Source organism: Hipposideros armiger, unplaced genomic scaffold, assembly GCF_001890085.2.
Source record: "Hipposideros armiger isolate ML-2016 unplaced genomic scaffold, ASM189008v1 scaffold_290, whole genome shotgun sequence".
NCBI lineage: Eukaryota > Metazoa > Chordata > Mammalia > Chiroptera > Hipposideridae > Hipposideros > Hipposideros armiger.
Genome location: NW_017731640.1, coordinates 295,138 through 309,872, shown reverse-complemented (window position 1 = coordinate 309,872; position 14,735 = coordinate 295,138). Strand labels below are relative to the sequence as shown.

Here is a 14,735-nt window from a genome sequence, read left to right as displayed (position 1 = left end):
AGGTCGGGGTGGAGGGAACCCGGCAGGGGGAGGATCCGCGCGGAGGGGACCGGAGAGGGAGGGGGAGGGTACACACTCAGGAGAGGAGAGGGAGGGTCCGCGCTGAGGGGGACCCGGGTGAAGGTCCACGCCGAGGGGACCCGGGGTCGCTGCAGCTTCCCAGAGTGAGAGTCCACTGAAAGGAGGGGGATCCCCGGGGTAGGGGACAGAGGGCCAGTTCTTGCTGGGCCCGGGCTCTGCACGCCCCTCACCCACCGTTGCGCGGCGGCGGAGGGAGCGCGGCGGGCGGCTCCAGGAACCCCGCCGAGCCCCCGCCGCCTCCCCCTCCGCTAGGCGGCCGTTCGTCCCGCTCCATGCGGTGGTGCTCAAGGCCCGCGCTCGGTTCGCTGCTCCGCCATGACCAGCGCCGTTGCCGCCGTCGTCGTCGTCCGCCAGGGGGAGGGGGCTGTCAGGGGCCGGCGGGCTCCGGGCCGCCGCGCACTCTGGGCCGCCAGTCGCCCGGCTCCTAGCCCCTCCGCACCGCGCCCCCTCAGCACTGGCCAGCTCCCTCCCCCGACGTCACGCGCCGCTGCCACGCACGGCCCTGCGGAGCACGCTGGGTATTGGAGTCCTCCCGGCGAGGCCGTCCGCACGGGACTCCGCCAACTGAAGGGGTGGGAAGAAGGAGAACCAACCCTGAAGAAGGGAAATCCAAGTCCTGTCAAGATCATGAAACCGATTAAAAATTTCTGGTAAAAATGTAACAAAGATTACTCAGGGCCTTTTCTTTATTGTGATTTATGCATCGTCAACCTTCCCTATGATTCCTCATATCCCCCCGCCCCGACAATGATTCTTTCCTAGGAGGCGGGTCGAGAAGGAGCCGGGTGAGCACGTGCAACGAAGCCCAGCCCTATAGGCGGGGCTCGGATGGGGCGGAGTTCGGAGGTATTCACTAGGGCCTTCCTCCGCGGCTTCGGGACAAATTGGACCCGAGATTAAAGGACCGGAGTTTAACTCGAGGTGACTGCGTTCGTATGCAAATAGAATCTATAAAACTCTACTTTCCGGGGTACTCTTTAAAGCCTTTTACCTCCGGGTGGGCGGGAAAGACTAAAGTTTCTCTTCCTCCTCTTTCATTTTCCGCCTTTCCCGTAGAACAGAATGGCGAACTAAGCTCTAAGTCATTGCTGCCATTAAAGAAATTCTCTGGCCGGCCGAGTAGGTCAGTTGGTTAAGAGCTCGCTCAAGAGTGCGAGCTCTGAGCAACCCAGTTCGATTCCCAGCCGGAGCTGAGCTAACGCTGAGCTGCCAACAGGTGGCAGGATGGCTCAGCTAAAAAAAGACCAAAAAAAAAAAAAAGGAACTCTCAAGACTCTTAATTCCTGGTGTCTTGAAGCTCTCGGTTTGAGAGGCTCCTTACCTATCTTTGTTCGCCTTCCCTTCTCAGTTTCCCTGTCTGTAAAATGGGGTTGGAATCGGGTCGAGGTCCAATTGGAAGATACCCAACCCCCTTCCCCTGCTCCCCGCCTCAGTTTCCCGGATTTTCCAAAGCCTGCTGCTCGCGGCTGAGCCCATCTCCTGCGGACACCAGGTGGCGCGCGGACACCAGCCTCTGGACCTGCCGGGGCGTCTGCCTTTGGCCACCGTCTCACTGAAGGACTTCGCGGCTGCCGCCCAAGGTCTAAGCCCTACCTGGCCTGCTTGAAGACAAAGAACAAGAACACTAACGTCTTGCCCGCCTCTACCCTGCCTGGTTATGCCGCGGTTTCCTCACTGGCTGCCCATTTCCCGCCCTTTCTCCACCCCGCCCCACCAATCCTTTGGCTTGTCTATGTCATTCCTTAATTTTCAAAAAGCCCTCATCCTGACATTTGTATCCCTGTGTGGTCTGTCCCTGCCCACATTTTTCATCATGCCCTTCCCTTCACCTGCTACGCAGGAGGTTTTGCAACTTTTCCCTGCACTTGAGGGTTCCTTATTAACATTAGTTAACCTGTATTGCATCCTTAATCTGTGCCTCACTACTGTTCTGAGAGATTTACATTAACATTATGTTGTCTAAACCTCACACCCACTCTGAGGTAGCTCCAGTATTGTCCCTGTCATACACTGATGAAGTCACACAGCAGAGAGAGGGATTCCAAACCTATTGGGTTAGAAACTAGAACCTGAGCCCTTGGTTCCTTCAAGCTGGAATGCTGCTGGCTTCACTTCACTCCCAAACCCTTATTCATCTTTCAAAATCCTGTTCAAACATCTCAGGGACACTGTTATTAATACCTGGCTGTAAGGGGTAAGAGATAATAATGGTAGTTGCTACCTCACAGGATTGTTACAAGAATTAAATAAGGTGATGCTATGCATGCAAAGCAATTAGTATAAGATCTGGCCCAATAAATGGGGCCTATTACTAATGTAACTAATGTAAAAAGTGGTCCTAATATCAGTTACAGCTCTTCTGAAAATGCTTCTTGGGAAGAATCACCTACCACAAAATTGAGAAAGTTGAGGGCAATGACAATATACTGAGATCCCAGCCACTGTCCTAAGTATAGGGTCTTGTGAGGTAACCACCTACTATGTGTCCAGCACCTACTATGGAGCCTTTCCCCACCAGTGTCCCCCAACAGTCCTAAGGAATCAGTACTCTCTGTCACACACACACACACCCTAGTTTACAAATGAAACAGAAAGACACATGAAAAGGACTCCCACCACCAGGAGGACTCATGACAGAAGAGCTGGAAAGGACAGTAAGGATAAGGAGGGATTCTGCAGGGGAGTGGTCCTGAGGCCAGAGGCAGACAAACAGGACAAGAGAGGGATACAGCTAAGAACAAGGCAGGTGTGAACCCCATCATGAGGGCCTTGCCCTGTGGTGGGGGAAACAGACTCTAATCAAATCAAACAATCACACAAACCCATAACTGCATATAAATGTTAACAAGAGAACACAGAAGTTCCTGGTGTTATGAGAGTGTGTGACATGGCTCATTCTGGTCCTGGGTGATCATTAGGGGAGGCTTTTGGGGATAAGGAGCATTGAAATAAGATGGGAAGGATGAGTAGGAGTGAGTCATACTGGGCAGAGTGAGTTTTGGGTGAAAGAAACAGCGTGTGCAGGAACAGCATGTGCAAAGGTCCTGAGGCTAAGTTGGAACTGAGAATCCATAGTGACTGGAGCTCACTGAAGGAGAGAGGAGTGGAGAGGAGGAGACCATGGGGCCATGTTGAGAAATAGCCGTCTGGGGGCAGAGCTCCCTGGTGACAGCAGCCTTGCTTGTTCAGGACCTCATCCAGAGTCAGAGTCAGGCTGCATGGGGAGAAAGGGCTGGGAAAGGGAAATCACCAGGTTCCATTTGTTTAAAGTACGTTTTTTCTATTATTTGAATAGATAGGACACACACTACAAAATCCCCAGTATGCAAAAAAGTATTCAATGAAAAGTAAGCCTTATCTCCTTACTCTGATTACCAACATCTGGTTCCCCTCCTTAGAGATAACTACCATTTGGATTTATGGCGTCCATTCCCAGATAATCTGTGCACATAAAAACACACACCATATTTATTTTTTACACTAATCTAGCCCTGGTTTTGACACCTCCCTAGAGGACCTCTAGTTAGGAAAGAAGCTAACTTGTCCTAAACACCTACTACACGTGATTCTTAATTGAGCTAAGAGTTACGGAACATCAGAACTTGTGCTAGGCCGGCAGTTCAAAAACCTTAAATCCCAGGGAGGGCTTGTTAAAATACAGATTGCTGGGCCCCCACCTCTAGAGTTCCTGCATCCTTGGGGGGAGTGGGGGTGAGAATTTGCATCTCTAACAAGTTCCCAGGGGATGCTTGTCCTGGGAGCACACTTTGAGACTACTGAGCTACCTGCTCTCGCACAAAGTATGTGCACTGGTGGCCTTATTTCTCTCCCCCAAGGGAAGGCACCAATGACCTAAAGAAACACACATACGAGATGGAAAGAGTTTCATAGAGTGATAAATTCTATGATGAAGAGGGGAGGGTGTGGGTGAGGAGGAAGTGCTTGAGAGTAGGGGTGGGGCAGGAGTGGAGGGCAGAAACATTCGTGGCACAAATAAGTTTCTTTTTGAGCAGCTGAAGTTTACAAAGCCGGGTAAATAGACACAAGTGGCCACCCTATCTTGGGCTCAGGGGAGGGGTCACCTACAGAGACAGTGTGGGGAAGGACGAGAAGGAGTCCGGCCCCCCGGGGTGTGCAGAGGCGAAAGGACTTGCAAAAGTGATTGAGAAGGAGCTGGGGGTGAGATGCGAGGGGAAATCCGAAAGAAACCGAGCGAGAAGACGATTTGAGAAGGAGACGCGATCAAGATCCTGGGAGGGTAGAAAGGTGCCGCCCTGGGTCGGTTACAGGAGTTCCCGGGGACCTCAACAAGGCATTTCCACGGTGAGCCCGAAGACGGCTGCAGTGAAGGGATGGGCAGGGAACCTGAGGAGTGGCGACTAAGGCTGCTGCAGGGGAAAGTTTTGCTGCCTGAGAATCAGAGATGAGGCGCTCCGTCCTCATGATAACGATGAGGGAGGGTGTTTAAAAGGTAGGAGTTACTGGAGTTTAGTTGGGGGTTGACGGGTGGGATCTTGGAGGGAGGAAGAAATGGAACATGCGAGAGAGAAGGGTTTGAGCCGTGAAAAGGGTAAAGCTGGCGGTTTCGGGGTGTTTGGAGGGTTCAAAGGCTCGCCTGCCCTGGAAACCTCACTCATCTGAACTTTACACCACTTCAAAGGGAAAGCACAATTTCCCCATTTTACAGACGAGGAAACTGAGGCTTAAAGAGGCGAAGAGACATGCCCAAGGTCCCACATGTCGCCGAACAGGACCTCAGAACAGGGCTCTGTGTGGGGAATCCGCGCTGCTCTTAATGCCCCGCTGTTCCTGCGGGCTTCGAACAAGACCCTTTTTTGTGTCCTTGCAGGATGCCCTTTGGAGAGCCGCCCGGTGGCAAAGAGGCCCCACAGCGAGCCGACTAGGCGGGGCGGCATGCCCCCTTCCACCCTAGCTCCGCCTCCAGAGGCGCGGGAGGGGGCGCGGGGGCGGGGAGCCGCAGGCGAGCGGGGGGCGTGCCGCGCGGGCAGAGTTGGCGGCGGCACAGAGTTTGCAGTGCGGCTCGCGCTTCCCAGCTTTTGCGCCCGGCTGTCCGTGCCCACCGTGCCCGTCCTGCCATGGCAGCGGCCACCCTACCGCCCCGGACCCGGTGGCTGACCCTGCTCCTGCCGCTGCTGCTGTGCGTGGGCCCTGTGCGCGCTGATAGTAAGGTACTCTCAGCCCTCGGACCCGGGCACTGCTCGGCGGGGAGTCGGGCGCGAGGGGGCGCTATGGCTGGGGGTGCGCACCAAGGGTGTCCCAGATCGGGAGCGAAGGACCGGGAGAGCGTAAACCCCACCGGGAGAGGGTAAACTGGACCTTGAGCATAACACGGAAGCTGCTAGAGCCAGGACCCCGGGAGAGGAGTGCGAGACGGAAGAAGCGCTGGAGATGGTAGTGGTGCTTGGGACCCGGAGCCTGAGGAAGGGGCGCTGGGACCCAGTCCAGTGCGGGATGGAGGTCAGCACTGAAAGCCAGGGCCAGGGAGAGGGGGCGCTGAAAGGTTGGAGGGGGCGCGGACAGGAGATGCAGTTCCCAGCCGAGGGAAGGGATTCCCAGGAGCGCTGGGCAGAGGCAGCCTGGAGATCTGGCTCAGTTTCCATGGAAGGCTGATGCACGTGGGGGCAGACCCCTGGGTAACTGCTACCCAGCGATTCCCAGGTTTGCAGCGGCCCCTGGCCGAAGGCTTTCGGGCCATGCTGGGGACCGAGAGTCCTTCCCCAGTGAACCCAGCTGGACTAGTCATTTGCCTGCCAGGGATCTGATGCACCCTCTGTAGGACACCGCGTCTCCAGAAATGACCTGAGCTGTTTTCAGTTGTGGCTAAAAGGATCTGCTCTGGTGTCCAGCAGACCTCGGTTCAAATCCCACCTCCACCTCTCAGCTGGGCGACCTCTGGTCTTTACGTCTCTGAGCCTCCATTTCCTCACTTGTAAATACCGGAACAGTTAACAGTCCCAACGCCTGGCATTGATGATCTCTAGATTAGTGAGATCATGCCTGGGAAACTTTTAGCACCTCACCTGGCACCTAGTAGGTGCCCAACAAATGGCACTGTGATTATGAAATCTCACCACAGGGAACCCAGAAGGGGGTGATATCCAGAAGGTAGAGAAAGCAAGCACTTAGAGTCAGTCAGAGCAGGGGACCTTAAGGGTGTTCTGGAAATGACCCAGTTGAGGATGATAACTGGACTGGGGTTAGTGAGGGGCAGGAAGGAGGTCGGGCCCTGCTCATGGAGCATGAGAGCAAAGGAGTGATTTCTCTCGATGTCTCTCCAGCCTCTTTCCTGGGTAGAAAGTGAGGCTGCCTGTTCCACAGACAGGTAAAGGGCAGAAGTCACTGACCACATGGTAAGTATATGAGCAGTGGACACTGGCGGTCAGACCCTCAGCTTAAAGATTCAGCTCAGAATACGAAAACAAGTGGGCTGTAGCCCTGACCATGTGCTGCAGTCCTGACAAGAGGGGAATAAATATCATTCCCATTTTACAGATGGGGAAACTAGGGTGTATAGAGAGGCAACTGGCTTATGAATCAAAAACCCTAGGTCTGGCCCTTTGTTGTTCTTTGGCTCTGTGACCTTGGATAAGTCACTGCCTGTTTGTGGGCTTCAGTTTCCCCATCTGAAAAACAATGTCTTCCCATCTTCCTTTCTATATAGGGCCTTCTAGGATTCCCTGACCTGGCTCAGGTATGGGAACAAGTGAGCAGAAACACTTCCCCCCCTCAAACCTGATCATTGTTTTGCCCCTCTGATTTCTCTGGCTGGGAGGACTTTCGGTCTTGGGCATCCTCTGAGCCACATAGAGGGCTGTAGAGCTTGTGGGGGAGGGCTAGCATTCAAAACAAAGCAAAGACAAAGAAAACCCAACACCCTGTTTATGTAGTGAGTCAGCCAAACACTTGCTAGGTTGGGGGTGTGTGTGTGTGTTTAGTTGTCCCAGGGCAAGCTGGGGCTGGTGGGGTGGGGAAGCACATCCTAGAATTTGGAGGATGTAGCAGCTGGGGGACTCAGCACAGCCCTCCCCCAGATACCTCCCACCCCACGCTGCTTTTGCCAGCTGGGAAAAATAAAAATCAAGTAATGGGTGAATTTACTCCGCATTCCTCAGCACAGCCGGACTCCTGCTGGCTCTGCAGAAAGCTGTTTTCATTATCACCTTCTCCCTCCTGCCTCTCCAAGCCCGGTCTGTCCTCTTTTCCTGGGTTGTGGGGAGCACTTGGGAGGGCCAGCCTGGGACCTGAAGACCATCTAGGGCTCTAATGAGTTAAGCTGGCCCCTCTTCAGGCATCCTGCTCCTAGGAGGTTCAGCCCCCTCTGCTGCCCAGTACTTTCTGGGGTACAGTAGGGCAGCTTAACCCCAGTTCTCACCACAGAACTCTGTGGTCTTGGCCAGCTCCTCTCTCAGCGTGTGAATTTCGTGTTTATAGCAAGGTCTTTCCTAAACAGGATTTGTACTTTCCATGTAAGGAAGTGCTTTGTCCAGCTTGGGAATGAGAGACAGAGTTCACAGCATCTCTGGCATTTCTGAGGGGCTGCCCAGCATGGAGGTTGGGAGGGACAGACAGGTAACCACATGAAACCCAGGCATGGCACCAGAGACCTCTGGGAGCCTGCTTTTTATTCTGTGTCCTTGGAATGTGGCTGAGAATTACCCATCTCTACCTCAGTTTCCCCATCTGTGAAAGGGCTGCTGGTGCCTCCACGCATTCATGTGTTGGAAGGGGGTCCTTGGTCAGCCCTACCTTTGACCAGGGCCCAAGGACAGGGAGAAAGCCAAGACAAGGGAACTGGGCCAGGGGAGCAGGAGGGGCTGGAGTAAGCAAGCAGTGGTGTCCCGGGCTGGATCAGAAGTTCCAGGCCAGGCTGGCCCCAGGGGCTTAGGTGTTGCTGTGCCTCTGCTCTGGAGTTTCCGCCTGTGGGTGTAATTGGAAACAGGCTCTGGAGCAGGCAAGGGATGCACAGTGATGGAGTCCTCCTGCACACACACAGTCTCTCGCAGGGAGGGTATCCCCTAACGTTCCCATTGGCTGGGACGCCCAGGACAAAGCCCTGAGAAACATCCTGTGTGCCAACCCCCATGCCCAGCACTTACTTCAGGATCTTACACAACCCTCCTCCCAACACTCTGATACTTCAGCGGACCCTCCCCATTTGACAGACATAAACACTGAGGGGGCAAAAGAGGCAGGTGGGGCTGCTCAAATATCCTGGACAGAGCTTGAGGACTTTGGAGAATCCTGGGATTCCAGGATTCCCAGCCTTTAGTGGGCAACCAGATGGCCAGGGGAGCCTGCAAGTCTGAGACAAGGGGTATAGAGCTGGGCCAGGGCATCTGCATTTTCCAAGTGCACCCCAGGTAATTCTGAGGCACATCCCCTAGCTGAGAACTCGCGGTGACAGGGAGCCATGGAGGTTTGTAGAGCAAGAGAGTAACAGATCACCAAAGAGAAGCTTTTGGAAGATTGATCCAGCAGAGAGGAGGCTACTGTCCAGGTAGCAGTTAATGTGGACTGAACTCGGGCTGTAGCCATGGTGTGGAGAGCAAGGGAGAGAGATGGGAAATAACTTAAGATGAAGAATCGGAAGAAAATGACCAATGGTTTGTCCAGAATAAGAAGGAGACTCAGATCTGGGGTGGACAGGAGGGTAGATAGACACCGGTTTAGGAGACGATGCTGGGTCCAGTTATGGATGGACTGAGTTTGGAGGCGCCTGCAGGCATCCAGGGCGAGGTGTCCAGCTGGCAGTGGGCTGTGTGTGTGTGTGTGGGGGGGCAGGTGGTCTTTGCCAGCAGGAGGACATGGAAGCTGCCTCTCAATGAGTCTGGGCTGGCCATGAGAGAAGAGGGAAGACTCAGCCTCAAGGTGACATAATTTGAACCTGTTCCAGTTCTAGAACATTTCACAGCTTGAATCTCCCTCTTCCCAATTCTATCCAGATTTATCCATCTCTTTTCAGAAAAATCTCAAGTACGCCCTCTGGCCATCTCATTGTGGGATTTCCTTGCAAATACCTAGGGACCTTTTAAAACACCATCCACCCACACTTTTGGGGGCTTTGGCAGCTGTGTGTGCTGAGCGAGGAGGCTGCAGGGAGAGATGGGGAGCTGAGGCAGGGACTTTGCTGCTTGGCAGCAACTCCAGCCCTCATGCCAAGAGCAGGGTGGGCCAGGCCCAGTGGGAGCCCCAGGTCCTATGCTCCCCCATAGCCCAACCCAGGGCCCCCTTCTCTGTCCCAGCTGGTGGAGAGGCCCTTGCCTGGTGACTATGGGTGGTCATGGGATGAACAGCATGTAAACCAAATCTTGGAGTCAGGCTGTGCTGTGTGACCCTGGGCAAGCCCCTAGCCTTCTCTGGTGCTCAGATTTCTCCTCTAAGATGGGGTTGTGGTGAGAGCAAAGAAGGGTAGAAAATGATGTGCAAGTGTGAGGGAGGGTGGTTGGCAGCAACTTGAATAGCAAGTACCATTTAGAGAGCAGTTACTCTGTGCCAAGCTTGGTGCCAGGCACTCTGCATGCATTAACTCATTTCAGCCTCAGGGTGAGTTTACGAGGAAAGGACTGTTGGCCTCCCCATTTTACAGAGGAGGAAGCTGAGGCTTACAGGATTCAAGGCCAGGCAGGGAGATGTGGGAGCTGGGATTTTAGTCTAGGCTTGGCTCCTCACCCTGTCGCTCTGCCTCCTCCAATCAAAGCACCACAGAACGTAGTAATCACGGGAGATAGGGCCCTGCCGGGGCTCCTGGCAGCTGGGGCTGGGAGCAGAGGCCCTGTTCCAACTGCTGGCCTCCGCCCCCATCAGGACGTAGCACCTCATCTGAGGAGGGAAGGAATGTTGCAGTCTGATGTGGAGGCTGTTGCTGGTGGGGGAGGGTGTTGGGATGATGGGTGGGTCCCAAGGAGGAGGCCTCTCTGGCCTGGCCACACATAACACACCCACATCCACCCACTGGGCTCTTAGCCCCACCTGGGGGAGTGGGTGGAGATGGCTAGAGGTCCCACCAGAGCTGGGAAGGGGGTCCAGGAGTCTCAAAGAGAAGGCAGGCTTAAGGTACTAGTGGTGATCTAAGGAATGAATGTTCAGGACCCCTAGCATGGCTGGCAGTGTTTCCTGGGCAGGGGAGAATTGCCCCACAGTGCCCACAATACACTTTGTAAAGCTTCCACCCATAGCTGTCCCCTTCCCCACCTTGCTCATCCCCCAGGGGCCCTTGAACAAGTCATTTGATGGCTCCAAGGCTCAGTTTCCTCATCTGTAGGACGCTGCTAAGAATATCTACCAATGCACCCATGTGGAGAAACAATCGGCTAAACAACTCCCTTTCAGGATTATTGGTGGTAATAATAACAGCTACAATATATGGACCACAGTGTGTGCTCCTGGCGCCTGACTCAGCGTATTCCTGGTCTTCCATCTCTCAGTCCTCACACAGCCCTTTGTTGGGTAGGCGCTAGTAGTACCCCCATTTTACTGATGAGGAGACTGAGGCACAGAGAGGTTAAGTCACTTCCCCAGCACTCAGTGAGCTCTCAATAAATGTCTCCTCCCTGGACTTCGCGCCTCAGGCTTGCCCCCTCCACCATCTGCCCACCAAGCAGCTGAGTGAACTTCCCATGATGGTGATTTGACCCTGGCTCCCCCTGATTAAAACCCTTCTGTGATACCCCAGTATTTTCAGTAAGAAGCCAAGATCTTCAGCCATCTTTCAGGGCCCTCCATCCTTTGCCTGCCACCCGCAGCCTTACCTCCAACACCCCAGGCTCCCTGCAAGCACCAGCCAGAGTGAACCTCCTCCAAGTCCCCAAGGTGCCAGGCCCTTGCTTGTCTTTGCGTATCTGATTTGCTCTCCCTGGAATGCCCTCCTCCTTAAAGATGCCCCCCATGGGTGCGCTCTGAGCAATCGTCATGGGTGTCTGTCTCTGTGTTCTCAAAGCTCGCTGTGCCAACTTCTCCCATGGCTAGAAAAGCCAAGAACGTACCTTGTTCTATTTCTTTTGCACCTCCAGCTATCAACCAGCATCTGGCAGAGGCCAGTTGCTCAAATAGGTATCTGAGGGCTTGAGCAGACGTGGAGTGCCAACAGCCCTTCCCTACAGGGCTGTGGGGAGACACTCATGGGTGCTTGGCTGGGCAGAAAGCCCAGAATGCAGTTGGGTCTTGGTGGCTTCAGTGAGAGCCGAGTAGCCATGAGACCTGGGGTATTTGTTGACTGAGCCATGAAGAGCTATCTCCCAAGATTCTGGAGCTCGGGGTGGGCTGGCTGAGCCAGCCAGGGGTGTGGCTGGCTGGCGCTTCCAGAGCCCAGCGGGTGTGTCAGGGCAACACAGGCTGCAGGCGATGACTGAGCCAGGCACCTGTCACTGATCTCACTGAGCTGACTGCTAAAGGCACAAAGTCCTGCTGCCCCCAGTGACCACAGCCAGACCCTTGGGTGTGTGGCTCCCGGGATGGGATTGAAGGAAAAAATGAGGAGGGGAGGGAAACTACTAAATGGAGGTCACGTTATTTCATTTGATTCTCACTACAAGAAGGCCGGATATGGAGAGTCATCCATTTTACCACAGGAATGAAACTCAGAGAGGTTATGTAACCTGTTTAAGGTCACACAGGGTGTAGGGGACAGGTCTGTAGGAGAAGCAGCATAGACCAGTGATTCTGATCCAAAGTCGGCCACAGCCAAAGCTGTGCGACCTTAGACATGTGATTTCACTTCTTGGAGCCTCTGTTTCTTCAGCTATATTAATGGCTCACACTCACTATGTGCTAGGCTCTGTTCTTTACCTATATTAACTCATTTAATCTTCACAACAATCCCACGAGGCAGGAGCCCATTTTACAAACAAGGAAGTAGGCACAGAAAGGTCGAGTGGCCCACAGCTCACAGTCACTATCCCAGGGTCCAGATACCATGTTCTTAGCCCTGCGCTTTCACGTGTCTGCAAAATGCAGGCTCATTTATCCAACAAATATTTACAGAGCTCCAAGTACAGGTCAGGCAGGCACTGTTCTGGGGCTATCGGAGGAAACTAGACAAAATTCCTGCCTCTTAATGGTGCCTTCAGTAGAGGGGAGACAAAAGTTAAGTGAACACGGATATAATATTTCAGATGGTAATAGGTGCAATAAAGAAAAACAAAGCCAATAGATAAGGGGACTGAGTAATGGAAGGTGGGTGGCCAGGGAAGGCTTCTCGGAGGAGGTGCTGTGTAAGGGATGTGAGAGACTAGACAAGGGAATTTCGGGGATAAGGGTTTCAGGATAAGGGCACCACATCTGCAAAGGCCCTGAGGCTGGAGTGGAGTGAAGGCAAGGGTGGCAAGAGAAGGTTGAGGAAAAGGTGTCAACTCACATAGGGCTTGAAGGCCATGGTAAGGACTTTGGAGAAAACAGTACCCCCTCCCCATACACAGGTATAAGGAAAGGGTATGATGTACGTGAAACCTGGGATGGAGTAAGTGCCCAATAAAAGGTCTCCATTCATATTGTTTACTATTATGGTAAAATACACATAACACAAAATCTACTATTTTAACCACTTTAAAGTACACAATTCAGTAGCATTTAGTACATTCACAGTGTTGTGCAACCGTCACCCCTTTCTAGTTCCAGAACATTTTCATCACTCCAAAAGGAAACCCCGGACACACTAAGCAGTCATTTCCCGTTCCTCCCTCCCGCTAAATCCTGGCAACCGATAATCTGCTTTCTGTCTCTATGGATTTGCCTGTTCTGGATATTAATATAAATGGAATATGTAGCCTTTTGTGTTTGGCTTCTTTCACTGAGCATCATGTTTTCAAGGCTCATTCATGTTGTCGCACGTATCAGTACTTCATTCCTTTTTATGGCTGAATAATATTCCATTGTGTGGATGTGCCACATTTTGTTTCTTCATTCATCAGATGATGGACATTTGGGGTGTTTCCACCTTGTGGTCATTGTGAATCGTGCTGCTATGAACATTCATGTACAAGTCTTTGTTTGAATACCTGTCTTCAATTATTTTGGGGATATACCTAGAAGTAGAATTATTGGGTCATCTGGTAATTTAAAAAATGTATCCCGGGCCGGCCGAGTGGCGCGATGGTTAAGAACTGGCTTGGGATGCCAGAGGGCCCCGGTTCAGATCCCACATATGAGGGCCAATGACACTGCCCTCTACAGCTAAGATGCTGAACAACAGCTCGACCTGGAGCTGGGCTGCTGTGAGTCGCGGGCGACGGCGTAGGCTGCAGCCCCTGTGGCAGTGGGTTGCCATGGGCTACCGTATGTAGCCAGCAGCCAGCGTGAGCGGCCAGCAGCCGCAGTGAGCGGCCATCCAGAAGCCAGCGACTGATCTGCCTCGCCCGGGAAGAGCGCAGCGATGGTGCCAACTTGGGCCAGTGAAACGACGACCTCCTCAACTAGACTGAAGAACAAAAAGGACAGCAACTTGTCTGTTCCCCTTCCCCCAATTCCCCAGCACTGTTCCCATCCCCCCAATTCCCCAATAAAAATCTTTAAAAAAAATAAAATAAAATAAAAAATGTATCCCTACTTTATGTTTTATTTTTCAATTACAGTTGACTTTCAATGTTATATTAGTTTCACGTATACAGCTTAGTGGTTAGACATTTATACAGCTTACAAAGTGATCGCTTTCAATAAGTCTGGTACCCTCCTGACACCATGCTGGTAATTCTGTTTAACTTACTGAGGAAAGGCGAAATTGTTTTCCACAGCAATCATTAATATTTTACTTGGGGTTATTATTATAAGGCCCCTAGTTCCTTGGAAGGGCTGTTTGCTCCTACCAGTCCCCAGAGCCAGGGAGGCTGGATTCTGCTACCTGTCCCCTCCTCCTCCTCCTCCTCCTCTGTACCCTCCCTCCAGCACTGGTCTGTGACTCACTCAAACCCCTCTTGCAGATGTTTGGTGATGTGGACCAGGTGCGGATGACCTCCGAGGGCTCCGACTGCCGCTGCAAGTGCATCATGCGGCCGCTGAGCAAGGACGCATGCAGCCGCGTGCGCAGCGGGCGGGCGCGTGTGGAGGATTTCTACACCGTGGAGACCGTGAGCTCCGGGACCGACTGCCGCTGCTCCTGCACAGCGCCACCCTCCTCGCTCAACCCCTGCGAGAACGAGTGGAAGATGGAGAAACTCAAGAAGCAGGCACCCGAGCTGCTCAAGGTAGACTTTCTGGGTTGATGGTGGGGATGGGAACACCTCCTGCGCAAGTACCTGCCTGGGCTGGCTCCAGGCTGTCCTTACAGTGAAAAGTCCACAAACTCTACTGCAGGTGCTGTGATCGTCCCCTTTCACAGGTGAGAAAACAGGCTTCCTGAGTTAAAGCCACTTCTTGCCCAAGATCACTCGGCCAGTAAATGATGGAGGTGGCATTCTTTGGCTCGTTTACCTATATAGCACTTACCCTTACCATCAAGTCCAGTGTCCTGTATTTTACCCAAACTAGTTCATCTGTTGGCACCTCCATATAGTATTTACACTTTAATTTTGTGCCATTTTATTGTTTTTAATTAGTAATATTTCCCATAGTTAAGTACCACCTGTATGCCAGATGATGTGCTAAGCTCTTTTCACAGATTATTTTACCTAAATTCTTTTCTTAATCTTTTTTTTTTTTTTTTT

General features: G+C 52.8%; 2 protein-coding genes and 1 long non-coding RNA gene across 4 annotated transcripts in view; 2 read left to right on the top strand and 1 right to left on the bottom strand.

Annotated features, from left to right (window-relative positions):
* NR6A1 (nuclear receptor subfamily 6 group A member 1) overlaps positions 1-558 on the bottom strand; it is a 204,950-nt gene extending 204,392 nt beyond the window's left edge. Inside the window, exon 1 of one of the 2 annotated variants that reach the window (XM_019658826.1) lies at positions 256-558. In XM_019658826.1, coding sequence (XP_019514371.1) covers positions 256-355 — 100 coding nt within the window. In that variant the 5' untranslated portion in view covers positions 356-558. The remainder of the gene's footprint in view (positions 1-255) is intronic. The other variant, XM_019658827.1, reaches the window with a different exon arrangement.
* Positions 559-847: 289 nt separating this feature from the next.
* LOC109391350 (uncharacterized) lies at positions 848-1,850 on the top strand. Its single transcript, XR_002125792.1, has 2 exons — positions 848-1,002; positions 1,515-1,850. It is a non-coding gene; the product is annotated as an uncharacterized LOC109391350 (long non-coding RNA).
* Positions 1,851-5,087: 3,237 nt separating this feature from the next.
* OLFML2A (olfactomedin like 2A) overlaps positions 5,088-14,735 on the top strand; it is a 37,132-nt gene continuing 27,484 nt past the window's right edge. The window contains exons 1-2 of the mRNA XM_019658785.1: positions 5,088-5,270; positions 14,013-14,276. Coding sequence (XP_019514330.1) covers positions 5,178-5,270; positions 14,013-14,276 — 357 coding nt within the window. The 5' untranslated portion in view covers positions 5,088-5,177. The remainder of the gene's footprint in view (positions 5,271-14,012; positions 14,277-14,735) is intronic.